This window comes from Rhinopithecus bieti, unplaced genomic scaffold (assembly GCF_001698545.2).
Source record: "Rhinopithecus bieti isolate Rb0 unplaced genomic scaffold, ASM169854v2 scaffold_11964, whole genome shotgun sequence".
NCBI classification, from domain to species: Eukaryota; Metazoa; Chordata; class Mammalia; order Primates; family Cercopithecidae; genus Rhinopithecus; species Rhinopithecus bieti.
The window spans coordinates 1,926,994-1,942,559 of NW_016807677.1; the positions used below are offsets into that span (position 1 = coordinate 1,926,994).

General features: G+C 38.4%; 1 protein-coding gene across 4 annotated transcripts in view; it reads left to right on the forward strand.

The window, feature by feature from the left end:
- The first annotated feature begins 9,010 nt into the window (after positions 1-9,010).
- The window catches only part of SIK3 (SIK family kinase 3), a 124,913-nt gene continuing 118,357 nt past the window's right edge, over positions 9,011-15,566 (forward strand). For 2 of the 4 annotated variants that reach the window (XM_017883105.1, XM_017883107.1), the window contains exons 1-2: positions 9,011-9,127; positions 12,394-12,457. In XM_017883105.1, the coding sequence (XP_017738594.1) occupies positions 9,086-9,127; positions 12,394-12,457 (106 nt within the window). In that variant the 5' untranslated portion in view covers positions 9,011-9,085. Of the gene's footprint in view, positions 9,128-12,393; positions 12,458-15,566 lie in introns of those variants that run through there. The other 2 variants (XM_017883108.1, XM_017883106.1) reach the window with 2 other exon arrangements.

Here is a 15,566-nt window from a genome sequence, read left to right on the forward strand (position 1 = left end):
TTTTTTTTTGAGACGAAGTCTTGCTGTGTCGCCCTGGATGGAATGTAGTGGTGTGATCTCGGCTTACTGCAACTTCCACTTCCCAGGTTCAAGCGATTCTCCTGCCTCAGCCTCCCAAGTAGCTGGGACTACAGGCATGCACCACCGTGCCTGGCATATATATATATATATATATATATATTTAGTAGAAACGGGTTTTTTCCATATTAGACAGGCTGGTCTTGAACTCCTGACTTCAAGTGATCTGCCCCCCTCAGCCTCCCAAAGTTCTAGGATTACAGGTGTGAGTCCTGCACCTGACCTCTTCCCTCTGGTTTTTTAGGGCTTTGAGGTATCCTTTTCAACAGCTCCTTAGCCTTAAAATTAAGCCATCAATCCCATTCTGAGTGTCTCCCTCTTAAACTTGTGCAATTTGGTCAATCTGAAATAAACACCTGAGACTAGAAAATTGAATACCTATATTTTGTAAATAATCCTGACTGGGCTTCATTTTTATTGTGAACTCTGTCTTTTCCTCCACTCCTTTTTTTAAAAAAAAATTTTTGTTGTTGTTGAATACATTTAAGGGATAAACCTGTAGGACAAGAGTTGATTTAACTGTAAAACATTGTTGGCACTTTGCAACAATAACTATCATGTCAGTATGTCTGAGAGAGTTGCTCATAATATTGGAGACACCCATAGGCCTCTGTTTTCTGAGAGGGTGAATGTCAACCAGATGGGAATTACTGGAACTGAGAAATCATTTTCTTTTGTCTTTAAAATTTCTCTTCTATGTCTTGAATTTCAAGTAATCACAGAAAATTTGCTTTGCTTCAGATACCTTTTACTAATTTTGTACAGTATGCCATTTTCCAACTTATTTTCCCACTTTCATTAACTTTCCATTCTCTATCCAGACATTGGAAATGCACGAACTGTTTTACAGTCACCATTCAGTACAGCCTAGAGGGCAGAAAAATAAAAGTTCAACCGCTCACCTAAAAAGCACTATATATTTTATATTATTATTATTATTATTAAGATGGAGTTTCGCTCTTGTTGTCCAGGCTGGAGTGTGGCTGCGTGATCTCGGCTCACTGCAACCTCTGCTTCCTGGGTTCAAGCGATTCTTCCTGCCTCAGCCTCCCAAGTAGCTGGGATTACGGGTGCCCACTACCACGCCTGACTAATTTTTGTAATTTTAGTAGAGGCGGGATTTCACCATGTTGGCCAGGCTGGTCTCAAGCTCCTGACCTCAAGTGATCTGCCCATCTCGGCTTCCCAAAGTGCTGGGATTACAGGCATGAGCCACCGTGCCCAGCCCGCTATACATTTTAAAGTATAGTTGTTAACTACTTTCTGTGGAGAGTTTATTGAAAGCTGCCTGACCCTTATCTTTGCTGGCCATGTTGAGTCCTTGTGTCTCTAGTTGGCTGGCATCCTTGCATCCCTGCCATTCCTTAGGCTTGACAGCTGCATATTTTCCCAGAAGCAGTTGTGATTGGTGTGTATAATGAATAAACTAACCTGTTCTTTTCAAATATACATCCCTGTTTTGCCCCTTAGTACTTGATTTGACTAATTGTTTCAAGCTGAAATATAGACTTCAATTAAAAAATTGGAAGCAAGGTGTGGTGGCTCTTGCCTGTAACCCCAGCACTTTAGGAGGCTGAGGTGGGAGGATCCATTAAGACCAGCCTGGGCAACATAGCGAGACCTCATCACTACAGAAAATTTTAAAAAATACATTATCCAGGTGTGATGGTGTGTCTCTGTAGTCCCAGCTACTCAGAAGGCTGAGGTGAGAGGATAGCTTCAGCCCAGAAGGTTGAGGCTGCAGCAAGCTATGGTTATGTCACTGCACTCCAGCCTGAGCAATGGTACAGATGTTAGGATCTTCCCAAGAATGTGGCCAGCCTACATCCTGACCTTGGTCATGTGGCACGTTATTGATCATGGCCATTTAATGTGTAACAGGTTGCATTCAAGAGTCTAGCTTGTGTTGGTTTGGGGTTCTTTTAGATTTGTTTTCTGATGATAATTCTATTTTTTAGTACATTTTAAATGAAAATGTTTTTTCATTAAGACTGATTCCAAAGGTACTTAAGTTCCTTTCTAGCCAACCATTCTTAGCTGGGTCCTGTGAAAGCATTATGCCCTATAGAAAAAGAAAATTGAGTGACTGTTTTCTCAGTTCTCGCAAACATGGTACTATTCTAGATGCATCGAAGAGAAGTCAATTCATTACATACAGTGATGCTTTAAGGGCAGTTGTTCTGAGTTTGATTCAGGGACCCCATAGTCTCCAATACTGTTTCAGTGGGTCCCCTAGGTCAAAACCATTTTTATAAAAATGCCACAACATTATTTTCACTTTTCATTCATACTTTCTCACAATTATAAAATAGAGATTTCTAGAGACTATGCTATGTGTGATGCTGCAGTTACTCTGATGACCAAGGGGATGTGTGGTTGTATACACTTGTCTCTTAAATTTTTGTCTTAATTTCTGATTTTTAATTTGATTTCTAAGCAGATATTGAAAGATATTACTCACATAATCAAAACTTCTTTGAAGGTTCTCCTAACTTTTAAGAGAAGGAGTCCTGAGACCAAACAGTTTGGGAACTGCTGTCTTAAGGCTGTAAGACTTAATTCTCTGAAAGAAACCCTCCTGGGAATGGCTGCACACAAGGGCAGTGTAGTAAACCAGTCAGTTGCTCAAAAGACATTTTAAAAATTGAATTAAATTGAGCTTCTAGAATATAACTTTTGAGACCTTATTTGAGATTTTCTCCCAAGGCAGTGTTTTGAGCATTGACAGCCTTGTAACTTGGGCCAAGTTTCTGTGAAATAGATAGTTGGCAATTCTCAATATCAAGTCAATGATTTCAGAAGTCATTTTCAAGGAACACCTCCTTTAACTGGTAGATTAATTATGTAGCTTGTTGGCATTATCTAGATCAGTGCCGTCCAATAGGAAGAGGGCCACATGTAGTATTTATAATTTTTAAATCGTATTAAAAAGGCTACTTGGGAGGCTGAGGCAGGAGAATGGCGGGAACCCGGGAGATGGAGCTTGCAGTGAGCCGAGATTGCGCCACTGCACTCCAGCCTGGGCAACAGAGCGAGACTCCGTCTCAAAAAAAAAAAAAAAAAAAAAAAAAGGTAAAAGAGGTGAAATTAGTTTTAATATCTTTTGTTTAGCCTAATATATCTAAAATATTATAATTTCTACATGTAATCAATATAAAAATGTATCAGGGAGATAGTTTAATTCTTTTTTATATTACTGTCTTTGAAATCTGGTATATATTTTACATGTATAGCACATCAGTCTGGATAATTACATGTGGCTGGTGCCTACTGTATTATCCTGTACAGATCTAGACCACAAAATAGTTGCGGAGCTGAGCTGAGAATGTTCTAGAGTAGATAAGCTTTGTCATAAAAATAGAGAATAAAAATTTTGCTACAGAAGTTAGTATAAAAACATAACCCCATTGAAAAAAGCTTACAATGACAAAATGTTTGAGGTCTGCCTAAATTTTAAAGACATTTCTAAGAGAAATAGAGCTCTTTCCTTAAATTAAAAAAAATAAGCTTTTCTTCAAACTATAATGTTTTTTCTCTTTCCTTCTAAAAAGCATACAGTCTGCTCACTATATTCTTTGAGGTTACTGTCTGTTCATCTGCATACCAGTGTAAGGCGATGCTGTTTCTCATTTGGGAAGAATTTGAGCCCTGTGATCTTTGCATTTCCCTCCTAAGTAGTCCTTTCTTGAACTGTCCATTTGTCCTGGCATATCCCTGAATCCCTACTATAGGGCATTTATTTCTGATGGGGAAGGGTGGTTTGTTTTGATCTTAATGCTGAACTGTCCCTTAGTTCATTGTATTTTACTCTGTTGCCTTATCTTGCTTGCGAATATGGTGTCAGAATATGCAAGTGAATTATTGCCTGTTGTGAAGAAACCACTATTTTTTTCAGCTTCATTCACTATGAACATTATTGTGCTTACAAAATGAGTTGACTTAAAAGAACTGTGTTTTTTAGAGGTGAGAACTAAAAGGGGAAATAGTAATTTTTCCTCGTATAGAATGAATAGTAAAGAACTATGACTTTAAATTTGGCATGATCTAAATTTAATTTTTTTCCTACCACATGCCAATTGAAAAAGAAGAATTTGTTGAATGGGAATGTCTTGAGTAGGGAAATTAAGGACTCTCACAATCTGTATCTCTTTAGTAGCATAGTTGACACAGTGTCATGTTTAATTAATATTAGAATGTCAGTTTACAAAATCGTGCTCTTTGGAAGATAAAAGAATTCTGTGTAGAACAGGCAAACTGAGGAAATATATAGTCTCTTGGTAACATGTTGGAAGTTTTCTTCTTTATTTGTTATAATTTTCATATGTAAGTACAATTAGGAGATTTATAGATTTTCAACCCCAATATAAAAACATTCTTTGAGAGTTTATCTTTTCTTTCCCTACTGATCTTTCTTTGTTGTGGACACATTCAATTTTTCAAGCAACTAGTGTGTACTTTACACCAAAACCTTTATTAGATAGCCTTCAGTAATCTGTAGCTATAAAACTCATACTCATTTATCTGTTTAGATACTCTCAAAATAATCATACCTGTGTGCCAGCCACCTGCTATCTGACTTGGCGGTTTCTCTGTTCCAACTTTATTTTCTGCTTTTAGAAAACTCCCACTTTCCAGTTTGCAGCTAAGGTAGGAGCTGAGTTCCTTTCTCTGTTAAGTGGTCTTATCAGGCAGTTATGCCATTGCCAAGCAGCAGTAAGTTCCCGCCTCTCAGGTGTAAGCTAGTAGGTAGGGTTGGCAAGGGGAGCCTGGCCTGCTGTGAAGAAGTAGACCACTGTCTCTCTGGCACAGCCCTCAGGGTCAGGTCTTGCTGTGGATTCCATCCTATGGCTCACTGTGACTTTCCTGAATGGAATGCGTTTGTTTTTTTTTCCAGCTCTGTTCTTTCCATGTTCTTCCCACATCAGCTGGCGGCAGCCAGTTGGTTCTGAATGCTGCCCGCAAATTGTTAGCTGTTTTGCTTCTTGGTCCCTCAATTTGCCCCTTGAATAAGGAATTGATGTGTTTCAGATCCAGGATTATGTTGCTTAGTGAAGCAAATCTAATCCTTGCCAAGGAATGCCTAAAGTTGAAGGCTTAATTCCAGAAGAAAATAAAATAACAACAGCAGTACCTGTAATTAACATGCATTGCCTGTTTACTGTGCCAGGCGTTGTATTAATCAGATTGCATGTATTAGCTTTGTTAATCCCCGACATCCCTTTAAAGTAGGTTCCATTGTTGCCCACATTTTACAGATAGGGAGCCGTTGAAAAATTAAATAACCTGTTCTAGGTTATATATTAAGGGATAGTTCCAAGATTTTCAATCTAAGTAGCTTGACTTCAGGGTCCTTGCTTTCAACACTATATTCAACTGCTAAGTAAAGCTTCACTTTTGTTTTTTTTTTGTTTTGTTTTGTTTTTGTTTTGGAGAAAGGGTCTCATTCTGTTGCACAGACTGCAGTGCAGTGCATGATCATGGCTCACTTCACCCTTGCTAGGCTCAAGCGATCGCCTAGGCTCACGCAATCCTACCTCAGCCTCCTGAGTAACTGGGACCACAGGCACACACTACCGCACCTGGCTAATTTTTTTATTTTTTGTAGAGATGAGGTCTCACTTTGTTGCCCAGACTGGTTTTGAACTCCTGGCCTCAATCTATCCTCCTGCTTCGAACTCCCAAAGTGCTGGAATTACAGGCATGAGCCACCGTGCCTGGCCCAAAGCTTCATTTTTTATTGTCTTCTGGAATCTGAACTCTCACTGAAAAGTAGACAGGAGTTTGATGTTCTAATCTATTAAAACTTCTTTGTACGTGCCTTCTAAGAACAGATTATATTCAATGCAATTTTTCCTGAAAAGGTGAAATACATTTCTTTTTAAAATTAATGTATGTATGTATTATTTATTTATTATTGTACATATTTATGGGGTACATTTGATATTTTGCTACATGGATACAACATGTAATGATCAAATCAGGGTAATTAGGATATCCATTACCCCAAACATTTATCATTTCTTTGTGTTGGTAACATTTCAGATCTCCTTCAGCCATTTGGAAATATGTAATAAACTGTGGTTAATTATAGCCAACAAAAGGCATTATTGCGAGTACAGATATTTCTCGACTTATGATGGGTTATGTCCCAATAAACCCATTGTAAGTTGAAAATATGGTAAGTCAGAAATACATTTAATTCACTCTATTGTTATTTACCCACATGATTGTGTGGCTGACTGGGAGCCACACAATCTCTGTTTACCATTATGAAGGTCCTATTGCTTCAGAATGCAAATGAAATTTAGAGTGAGTGCCTTGTGAATCAGGGAGGCCCCGCTATATGACTCCCTGTGATCCAGTACTCTCTTGGAGGTGAAAGAGTGCAAAAATTTTGTAAGTTAACCTTGAAGGCCACTCGCCTTTCCCCAGTTACATTGTACATGCCATCAATTAGTAGGGGGTGGGCAGAGGTAGAAGATTTTGGGCACAGACCTTAGACGGTTGATGCCCTCTGTTATTAAGATAAATAAGTCCTGGCAGTTCTTCCCACCTTTTGCACATCATGGCATGCACAGAAAGTTGAGACTGGAGGTGATCCATTATTGCTTGTAACCCATTTCCAACGCACCTGTTTGGAAGTTCTTTTTTTTTCTTTTGAGACAAGGTCTCATTCTGTTGCTGGCACGATCATAGCTCACTGCAACTTCAGCTCCCGGGATCAAACTGTCCTTCCACCTCAGCCTCCTGAGTAGCTAGGACTACAGACACATGCTACCATGCTTGGCTAATTTTTAAAAAAATTTTTAGTAGAGATGGGGTTTCACCGTGTTGCCCATGCTGGTCTTGAACTCCTGGACTCAAATCAGTCTGCCCGTCTTGGCCTCCCAAAGTGCTGGGATTACAGATGTTTGGCACCTCTGCTCTGGGAATATGTCTGCAAGTTTCTAAGCTTGTTATATTTATGAAAGCATTCTGTACACTACAAGGTGCCCTTCACATGTAAGATTTTATTAATAATGACTACTAAGACCCAGCTATTTGTTCTAGGAAGAGACATTGTGTACCATGATTTTTTGTTTTGTTTTGTTTTGTTTTGTTTTGGGAGCTGTCCTGAGAGAAGCAGGAGCAGATACTAGACCAGTTGTGGCGTTAAGGTCTTGTATGTGATCTGGTGCAGTAATGAGGAGAAGTAGAAATGCAGGTGGTCAAGGGTTATATGGTCTAAGACTTATAGGAGACCAAGCAGCTGGTGAGATCCTCATTAAATTCTCTACCTTCTTCTCTGCCTATCTCAGTTCTCTCTGTAGTGAAATCCTGCTTTCTTTGTGAAGTCTTTCCCAGACTTTTTCGACCTTTTCTCCTATAGGTGAAGGTCATTCACCATCCTCTGTTCTGTTATTATATCTGGTACATAGCTCCATTGATTGTACTACCAATGCTGCATTGTTTTCAGTTCCACACATCTTTTTTCCCTTTTAGACTGTGATCTCCTTGAAGTTTAGGCTGTGTCTGATTAATCCTTATAGCTCCAGTCACACCCAGCTGGTTTCATCACACTCCCTCATTAGGCATGGCTTGAATGCTGTTTAAGTACAGCTGAAATGTATCTCCCTGTGCCATTCTCCCATGGGTCCTCATTTTAACACGTGAAGCGACTTCAAATAAAGTTACTTTTATGCCAGTCATTTATACATCTGAATAATCTGCCACGTATGGCTCCAAACAGTCTTTATTTCTCTGAGCTAAATATTTTTACTTTTGAAATTTTGTTTTTCTTTCTTTTTTTTCCTCAGTAAGTACTGTATATGTTCCCTTGATCTCTCTGGTGCGTAGAATCTTAGAATGTTAAGATTTGGAGAGGACTAGAGTTTGACTAGTCTGCGAGGCTCTTCATCTAACCACTATTGCTTCCATACTGATTAGGTAATTGAAACTGAGATACGGACATATTTTGGAGCAACACAAGTATTTTAAGTATTTCACAGAGGAAGTTTAGATTTAGTAGATTTTTAAAAGTCCTTCGTCTTTCATTCTGCATTAAAATGTTTTTGCTGATGAGTATCTTATTAAAAGGGGACACATTGGAAAGATATGTTTTATGATGCAGTGCATGTACGCTAAAGAAAGATCTTTAGATTCTTATAACATTATTATTACCAATTTGATTCTAAAGCCAAGCTACCTAGGCTTCAATCCTGCATCTGCCACATACTAGGTATAAATTACTTACTCTTGGGTTAATTACTTAATCTCTGTGTGCCTCAGTTTCTGTATTTCTAAAACAAGGTTAATGATGATGTGGGTGTTAGGAGGTTTAAATGAGTTAGTACTTGCAGAGCACTAAGAATTAAGAATTATGCCTGGCCCATAGTAAACATTTCCTATATAGTAGCCACTGCTACTGCTGCTGCCACCACCATCACTGCTACTATTATTATTATTATTGAGTTCTACAAGCACCTGTTGAGACATGAAAAGCCCCTGTGAAAGTTCTCATAGAACCTTAGTGAGACACCATGTACTTCTGATATAAGCTTCTTGCCTTTTTAAAAATTTCTTTTATTTTAAAGCTTCTTGCCTTAATGAGAGGCCCTACATACCACTCGGCACTGAAACATGATTTGACCCAGACCATAACCACATCTGTGGAGTAATGAAGTATTTTGTCATAGGATTTTACCATATAAGCAATTTAAGAAATGGCAGACGACCCATTAGCTTTTGGAGTCTGTTCCTTTGAGCCAACTTGCTAGGAATCCATTTCCTATCTTTTTAAAAAGAGTAAATTAATTTTCCTCATTGACATTCTGTAAACAAAATACGGGCAGCTTATATTTTATGGAACGTAATGTTTTAAAGTGAACCTAATTTTTCTTAGTAAACTGCTTTTAATAATGCATCAGAGTAAATTTTTTCCCTCTGTTGTCAGGTTGCTATCAAGATCATAGATAAGACCCAGCTCGATGAAGAAAACTTGAAGAAGATTTTCCGGGAAGTTCAAATTATGAAGATGCTTTGCCACCCCCATATCATCAGGCTCTACCAGGTAGGATCATTAGTATATAGCAGATAGCTGCAAAGAACCCAGAATATTGTATGTATGGCTCCCTTTGAAGAAATGTAGGTGGGTGAACATCTGTGACTTTTTTTGTTTCTATGTTAATCCTGCTGTCTTTCCTACCCTTCTGTTTACCCACTCGGCGCTTAGTATCCTCAAGTTTCCCCTGGCCATTTGCTAGTAAGTTTTCCTTACCCAGGTAGGTCTTTTTAATTTGTTCTTTAAAATTTGATGCCATTCTTAGCAAGAACTGCACAAAAGATTAATTCAGAAGATTATGAGAATTTATTTTATTTAGTTCAGAGTTTTAAAACAGGATGGGAAACCCAAAAGGAAGAGAATTTAGAGAGGTGAAAACTTAGAGATGAATATAATGTGTTTTTTTAACAGCATTATTTGAATACTAGTTTCTGTGATCACGTTGTAAATTGTTATGGCAAAGGATTGCTTCCTGCATCTATCAAAACCTACCTCTTTTCTATTCTAATAGGATCCTAGACTTAGTTTTCCAAGATAGTAATTATTTTGATAATCAAGAGACCAGATCAAGAGACTAGATCTGTCCAAGAGGAGAGATTTCTATTTTAGTTTTTTTTTTTTTTGTCTTCCCAAGAAACATGCATATTTTATGCCATCATCAAAATGATTCCCTAGCCTAACTACAAAAGCAGTAAATCTGATGGCTGGAATTTCAAGCGGAATCGGAGGAGAAGACCTTGACTTAGCAGGCTGGTGGAAGAGATATTTTGGGAGAGGTGGGGCTTCGGGATGCTTCTCAAATTGCAAAGTGTTGGCAGCCGAGAACTTTGCCTCTGCATAGGCCCAACTCTACTTGCTGCTTTCTGCCAGAACAGCCATCTCTTCGTTCTGAAGGAAGTGGCCACCCACTCGGTTATTTTGCTGCTGTTAGTCTGCTGTAGTAAATGGTTACTAGCCCAGACATAGGACCGTGTGTAAGAGTGGAGAAAGTACACCCAAGGCGCTATGGGCAAACTTTCATAGCCTGTTAATTTTATGGAAAAGAAAACATGTTGTGATGTTAATATGTGTGGTTAAGACGACAGCATTAGAGCTCTTCCCTGGCACCAGCTGCTCACATAATGAAATTAGGTCAACAGGAGCAGACCTGTTGAAATTTATCAGCCTAAATTATGTTGAACAACGCCTACCCCACAAGCAAACTTAATGAAAGCTTCCTGGTGTTGCCTGAAGACCTGTGTCTGTGAGCTCACAGGTGTCTAACCTCGGCTTCCTTCCTATTCTGATAGACTGAATACATTTCTTGACCTTACCTTTTAAAATAAATCATCTTTAAATAATCGTGGGGCTTAGGTTGACGTTTTTCAAGAGGTTGACTTGTAGGTATTACCCTTGTAACCGAATTCTGCAATTATGCCTGTCTTCCCCAAGATTAGCCTATGAGAATTTCCATAGGTCCAGTGCTAGCTTTGAGCAGTGCCTTCTTTCAAGCTTTGATTTTGCTTTCTGGCAGCTGGGTCTTAAAATTTTTATTTATTTATTTATTTATTTATTTATTTATTTATTTTATTTATTTATTTTGAGACGAAGTCTCACTCTGTTGCCCAGGTTGGAGTGCAGTGGCATGATCTCCACTTACTGCAGCCTCCGCCTCCTGGGTTCAAGTGATTCTCCTGCCTCAGCTTCCCAAGTAGCTGGGATCACAGGCATGCGCCACCACTCCCAGCTAATTTTTGTATTTTTCGTAGAAACGGGGTTTCACTATGTTGGCCAGGCTGGTCTCGAACTCCTAACCTCAAGTGATCCACCCACCTCGGCCTCCCGAAGTGCTGGGATTACAGGCGTGAGCCACTGTGCCCGGCTGGAACTGAATTTTTAACTGTGTTTAATTAAGTGTAAAACTAAAAATAATTTTAAAAATAATTGTTGAAATGATAATATTTTGGATATATTGGGCTCAATAAAAATATTATTAGAATTATCTTCACCTTTTCCTTTTTAAATGTGGCNTTTATTTTATTTATTTATTTTGAGACGAAGTCTCACTCTGTTGCCCAGGTTGGAGTGCAGTGGCATGATCTCCACTTACTGCAGCCTCCGCCTCCTGGGTTCAAGTGATTCTCCTGCCTCAGCTTCCCAAGTAGCTGGGATCACAGGCATGCGCCACCACTCCCAGCTAATTTTGTATTTTCGTAGAAACGGGGTTTCACTATGTTGGCCAGGCTGGTCTCGAACTCCTAACCTCAAGTGATCCACCCACCTCGGCCTCCCGAAGTGCTGGGATTACAGGCGTGAGCCACTGTGCCCGGCTGGAACTGAATTTTAACTGTGTTTAATTAAGTGTAAAACTAAAATAATTTTAAAATAATTGTTGAAATGATAATATTTTGGATATATTGGGCTCAATAAAATATTATTAGAATTATCTTCACCTTTTCCTTTTAAATGTGGCTACTAGAAAAGTTAAAATTACACGTGCAGTTCATATTATTTTTCTATTGGACCGCACTATTCTAGAAAGATACACAGTAAGCAGTGAACAGTGTTCTCCTGGGGGTTGAGATGGAGGAGATTGGGAAGAGGAAAGCCTTTGGTCTTTTGTTTCATAATGAGTGTATATAGCCATTATTACTTTTAAAATGTTTGATGGAAAATCTAAAAGGAAGAAAGGACTGACAACATACTACAATGAATTTTAAAAGGAGCAACAAAGGGACCAAGACAAAACACAAATCACTTGCCTTACTTTAAAAGGTTGAGTATTTTAAATCACTGCTCTCTTTTTTACAAATAAATGGGCAGTGGAAAGGAAAGTTGTCATTTGTATTACAAAAAGAAAGCCATATGTGATTTCTGTGGAATTCTTATGTGATTCCCATTATTTTCTCCAAAGGCTTTTTTTTTTTTTTTTAAATGGGGCATTTTACGCTTCAAATGGTTGATGTTGAATCTGAACTTTAAGTTTTGGTTCTTGACAACTTCTTTGCCTCTCAGTTTTATGGAACTTAAGAGATTGCAGAGACCTCATGGAACATCAAAAGGACTATCTCTCTCAAGCAATGAATGTTTTCTACTTTTAAGAACTTGGAGGAATATCTAATTTTCCCTTTCTTCTTAATAACATTTATATTTGTTTCCCCAAAAATGTTTTAAATTTTCTTTAATCTGTAGTGGTTATTAATATTTCAAATGACAAAAGAGGAGTCATTAGTTTCTCTTCCTATATCAGCCTGTCATTTGTGTCACTGTCTGTCACTTTCCTGCCTTTGCACCAGGTTATGGAGACAGAACGGATGATTTATCTGGTGACAGAATATGCTAGTGGAGGGGAAATATTTGGTAAGTACACTTACTGCATTCTTTAAACAGCTGTTGAGCACACTCTAATAGCTAGTCAGTGCCTTTGTCACTTGATGCTGTTCTTCAGTCCTGTCATTTTCTATCAAGCAAGTCATTTTAATTTGTTTCGATTAATCTGGTAAAATCCCTTCAACACATTTGTTTCCTTAGCAAAGGTGTTTTGTTTATTTCAGTCAGATGCTGACAGTTGAGATTAAGGATCTCCAAAAACAAGCATCCTTTCTGAACGTGGGGCTTAGGGTCTTTCCAGTTTGCAGGTTCTAACTGAGATTACCAAGTGCGACAGAACTCACACAAGTATGTGGGCCTCTGTTTTGTGAGAAAGAGCCACTTAAAGCAAACAGTCTCACCCAAGCACGTTCCTTAAACTTTGTTTAAATATAACGTGTAACAATATTATTTACCGTGTGTTCACCATTCCCCTCAATGATTCTTGTAATTTTGGGGGTTCTGCCTTCAGTAGCTATTTTTTCCTCTCACACTTAGCTTCAGCACAACATCAGAAATAAGCAAGAAACTTTGTTACTGACAAATCTGATTTTAAGGTGGTAAAACTGACTAAAAGATTTTTTTTATAACAGTGATAAATGGAGCCGAGTAGAGTTAAAGGGTAAACTTCCAAAGCGAAATTGATGTGTCTTTTTTTTTTTCTTTTGGCAACTACAAAGTTTCTTTATGTCTAATTTCCTTATTTTTTAAAAAATGTATCAATATGAGCACTTACTAATTTAAAATTTGTTTTTTAATTTTTATTTTAAACATTTGCTCCTTCCTGCATGCTGAAAAAATTTATTTAAAAGCATAGAATCACTTTTAAAATGGAATCTTCTTATTAATGACTAGTCAATTGTGGTGGCATGGATGTGTGTGTGTGTGTGTGTGTGTGTGTGTGTGTGTTTTAAAGTTTTCCTAGCAATCTAGTATGTTTTTGTATCAAAGTATCTTTAGGATAAGCGCTAGTCCTTTTTAAAAGAGGTATCATTATTTCTTAATTTTATATTTAATTGGCTAGTTAATGTTAAAGCTAATGGTGATAGAATGAAATTTGTACTCAATATAGTATAGGAGGGGATACTTTATTTTAAAGAAATGAAAGCATTACAAGATTTGAAGGATAACATTGTTTGTCAAGAAGGTGTAGTAGGCTTTCAGTATGTATGATAATTATATGCCAGTCATGTGCCTTGGAGATGCTGACTCAATTAAGACACTGGTTTTCCTTTCTGTGGAGAAATCTGGTGGAAAACAGACAGGGAAATCAACATATTACTTTGAAGATGAGAATGGAAACTGTAAAACTCTGTATAGTAGAGAACAGTAGTGCAGATGGCAGTTTGGTTAACTTTTGGAGATCAGGGAAGGCTATGCCCAGGAGGGCATGGTTATATGGAAATTTATGAACCAGAAAATGAAAGCACAAGAGAGAATTAGCAGTCATGTTATTGGGAGACTATACTATGGTCTGACATTCCAGGCACGTTATGATAAACCTGCCTTAATTAAGATCACAAATGTACACAAAGGCAAATAGAAAACTTTCAGTATCTAGATAATGTTTTTTCTTTGGACAAGGTGTCGCTCTGTTGCCCAGGCTGGAATACGGTGGTGCAATCCTAGCCCACTGCTGCCTGGGCTCAAGTGATCCTCCTGCCTCAGCCATCTGAGTAACTGATACTGTAGGTGTGCACTACCACACCTGGCTAATTTTTAAATTTTTAGTAGAGACAGGAGGGGGGTGGGGGTCTCACTATATTGCTCAGGCTGGAAGATACCTATTTACAAGTTTTATTTTATAAAAAGTCAAACATCTTCCAAATCCTTGAGCTGCCTGTTAGGTATTTTAACTCATAGAAAGACATTTATTGGTGGAGAAACAATGGTAATTTGGGGAGAAAAAAGATCATGTCTGTCACTGGTGTCCGTGTGAAGAGACCACCAAACAGGCTTTGTGTGAGTAACAAGGCTGTTTATTTCACCTGGGTGCAGGCGGGCTGAGTCCGAAAAGAGAGTCAGCCAAGGGAGATAGGGGCAGGGCTGTTTTATAGGATTTGGGTGGGTAAAGGAAAATTACAGTCAACGGGGGTTGTTCTCTGGTGGGCTGGGGTGGGGGGTCACAAGGTGCTCAGTGGGGGAGCTTTTGAGCCAGGATGAGCCAGGAAAAGGAATTTCACAAGGTAATGCCATCAGTTAAGGCAGGAACAGGCCATTTTCACTTCTTTTGTGGTGGAATGTCATCAGTTAAGGCAGGAACCGGCCATCTGGATGTGTACGTGCAGGTCACAGGGGATATGATGGTTTAGCTTTGGCTCAAAAGCCTGACAATGTCATCTTAATGTTTGTAATAAAAAAAGACCCAAACACAGGGCACATCAATCTACCTTACTCTTTAAGAAAGTAGATTTTATGTATGTATGTATGTATGTATGCATTCTTTTTTGAGCTGGGGTCTTGCTCTGTTGTCCAGGTGAAGTGCAGTAATGGGATCACAGCTCAGTACACCCCCAGCTTCCTGGGCTCAAGTGATCCTCCTGCTTTAGCCTCCCGAGTAGCTGGTACTATAAGTATACACCACCATGCCAGGCTAAGTTTTAAATTTTTATAGCGATTAGGTCTCATTATGTTGCCCAGGCTGGTTTTGAACTCCTGGGCTCTAGCAATCCTCCTGCCTTGGCCTCCCAAAGTGTTGGGATTATAGGCATGAGCCACTGCACCCAGCAGGAAGCAGTATTAGAGAGATAAGTTTCTTGGTCATGGACTTCGTGTGAATGTACCTTAAGGGATGAACAAACAGAATACCACTTCTGATAATATTATTTTAAAAACAAAATATTTTAGGTTGGTGCAAAAGTAATTGTGGCTTTTGTTATTGAAAGTAATGGCAAAACCCACAATTACTTTTGCACTAATCAATAATTATGTATTATAACATATTGTATAATATATAACAATAGAATTTGAAATGTTATTGATACTATTAAGTAATATTATTATAAAAGATCCAGATGAGGAAGAAAATAGTATATTACCTAAAGAAATTATTGAGCCCGCACAGGGATAGAACTGTCTCATGAGCTCTGATTTTAAAAGT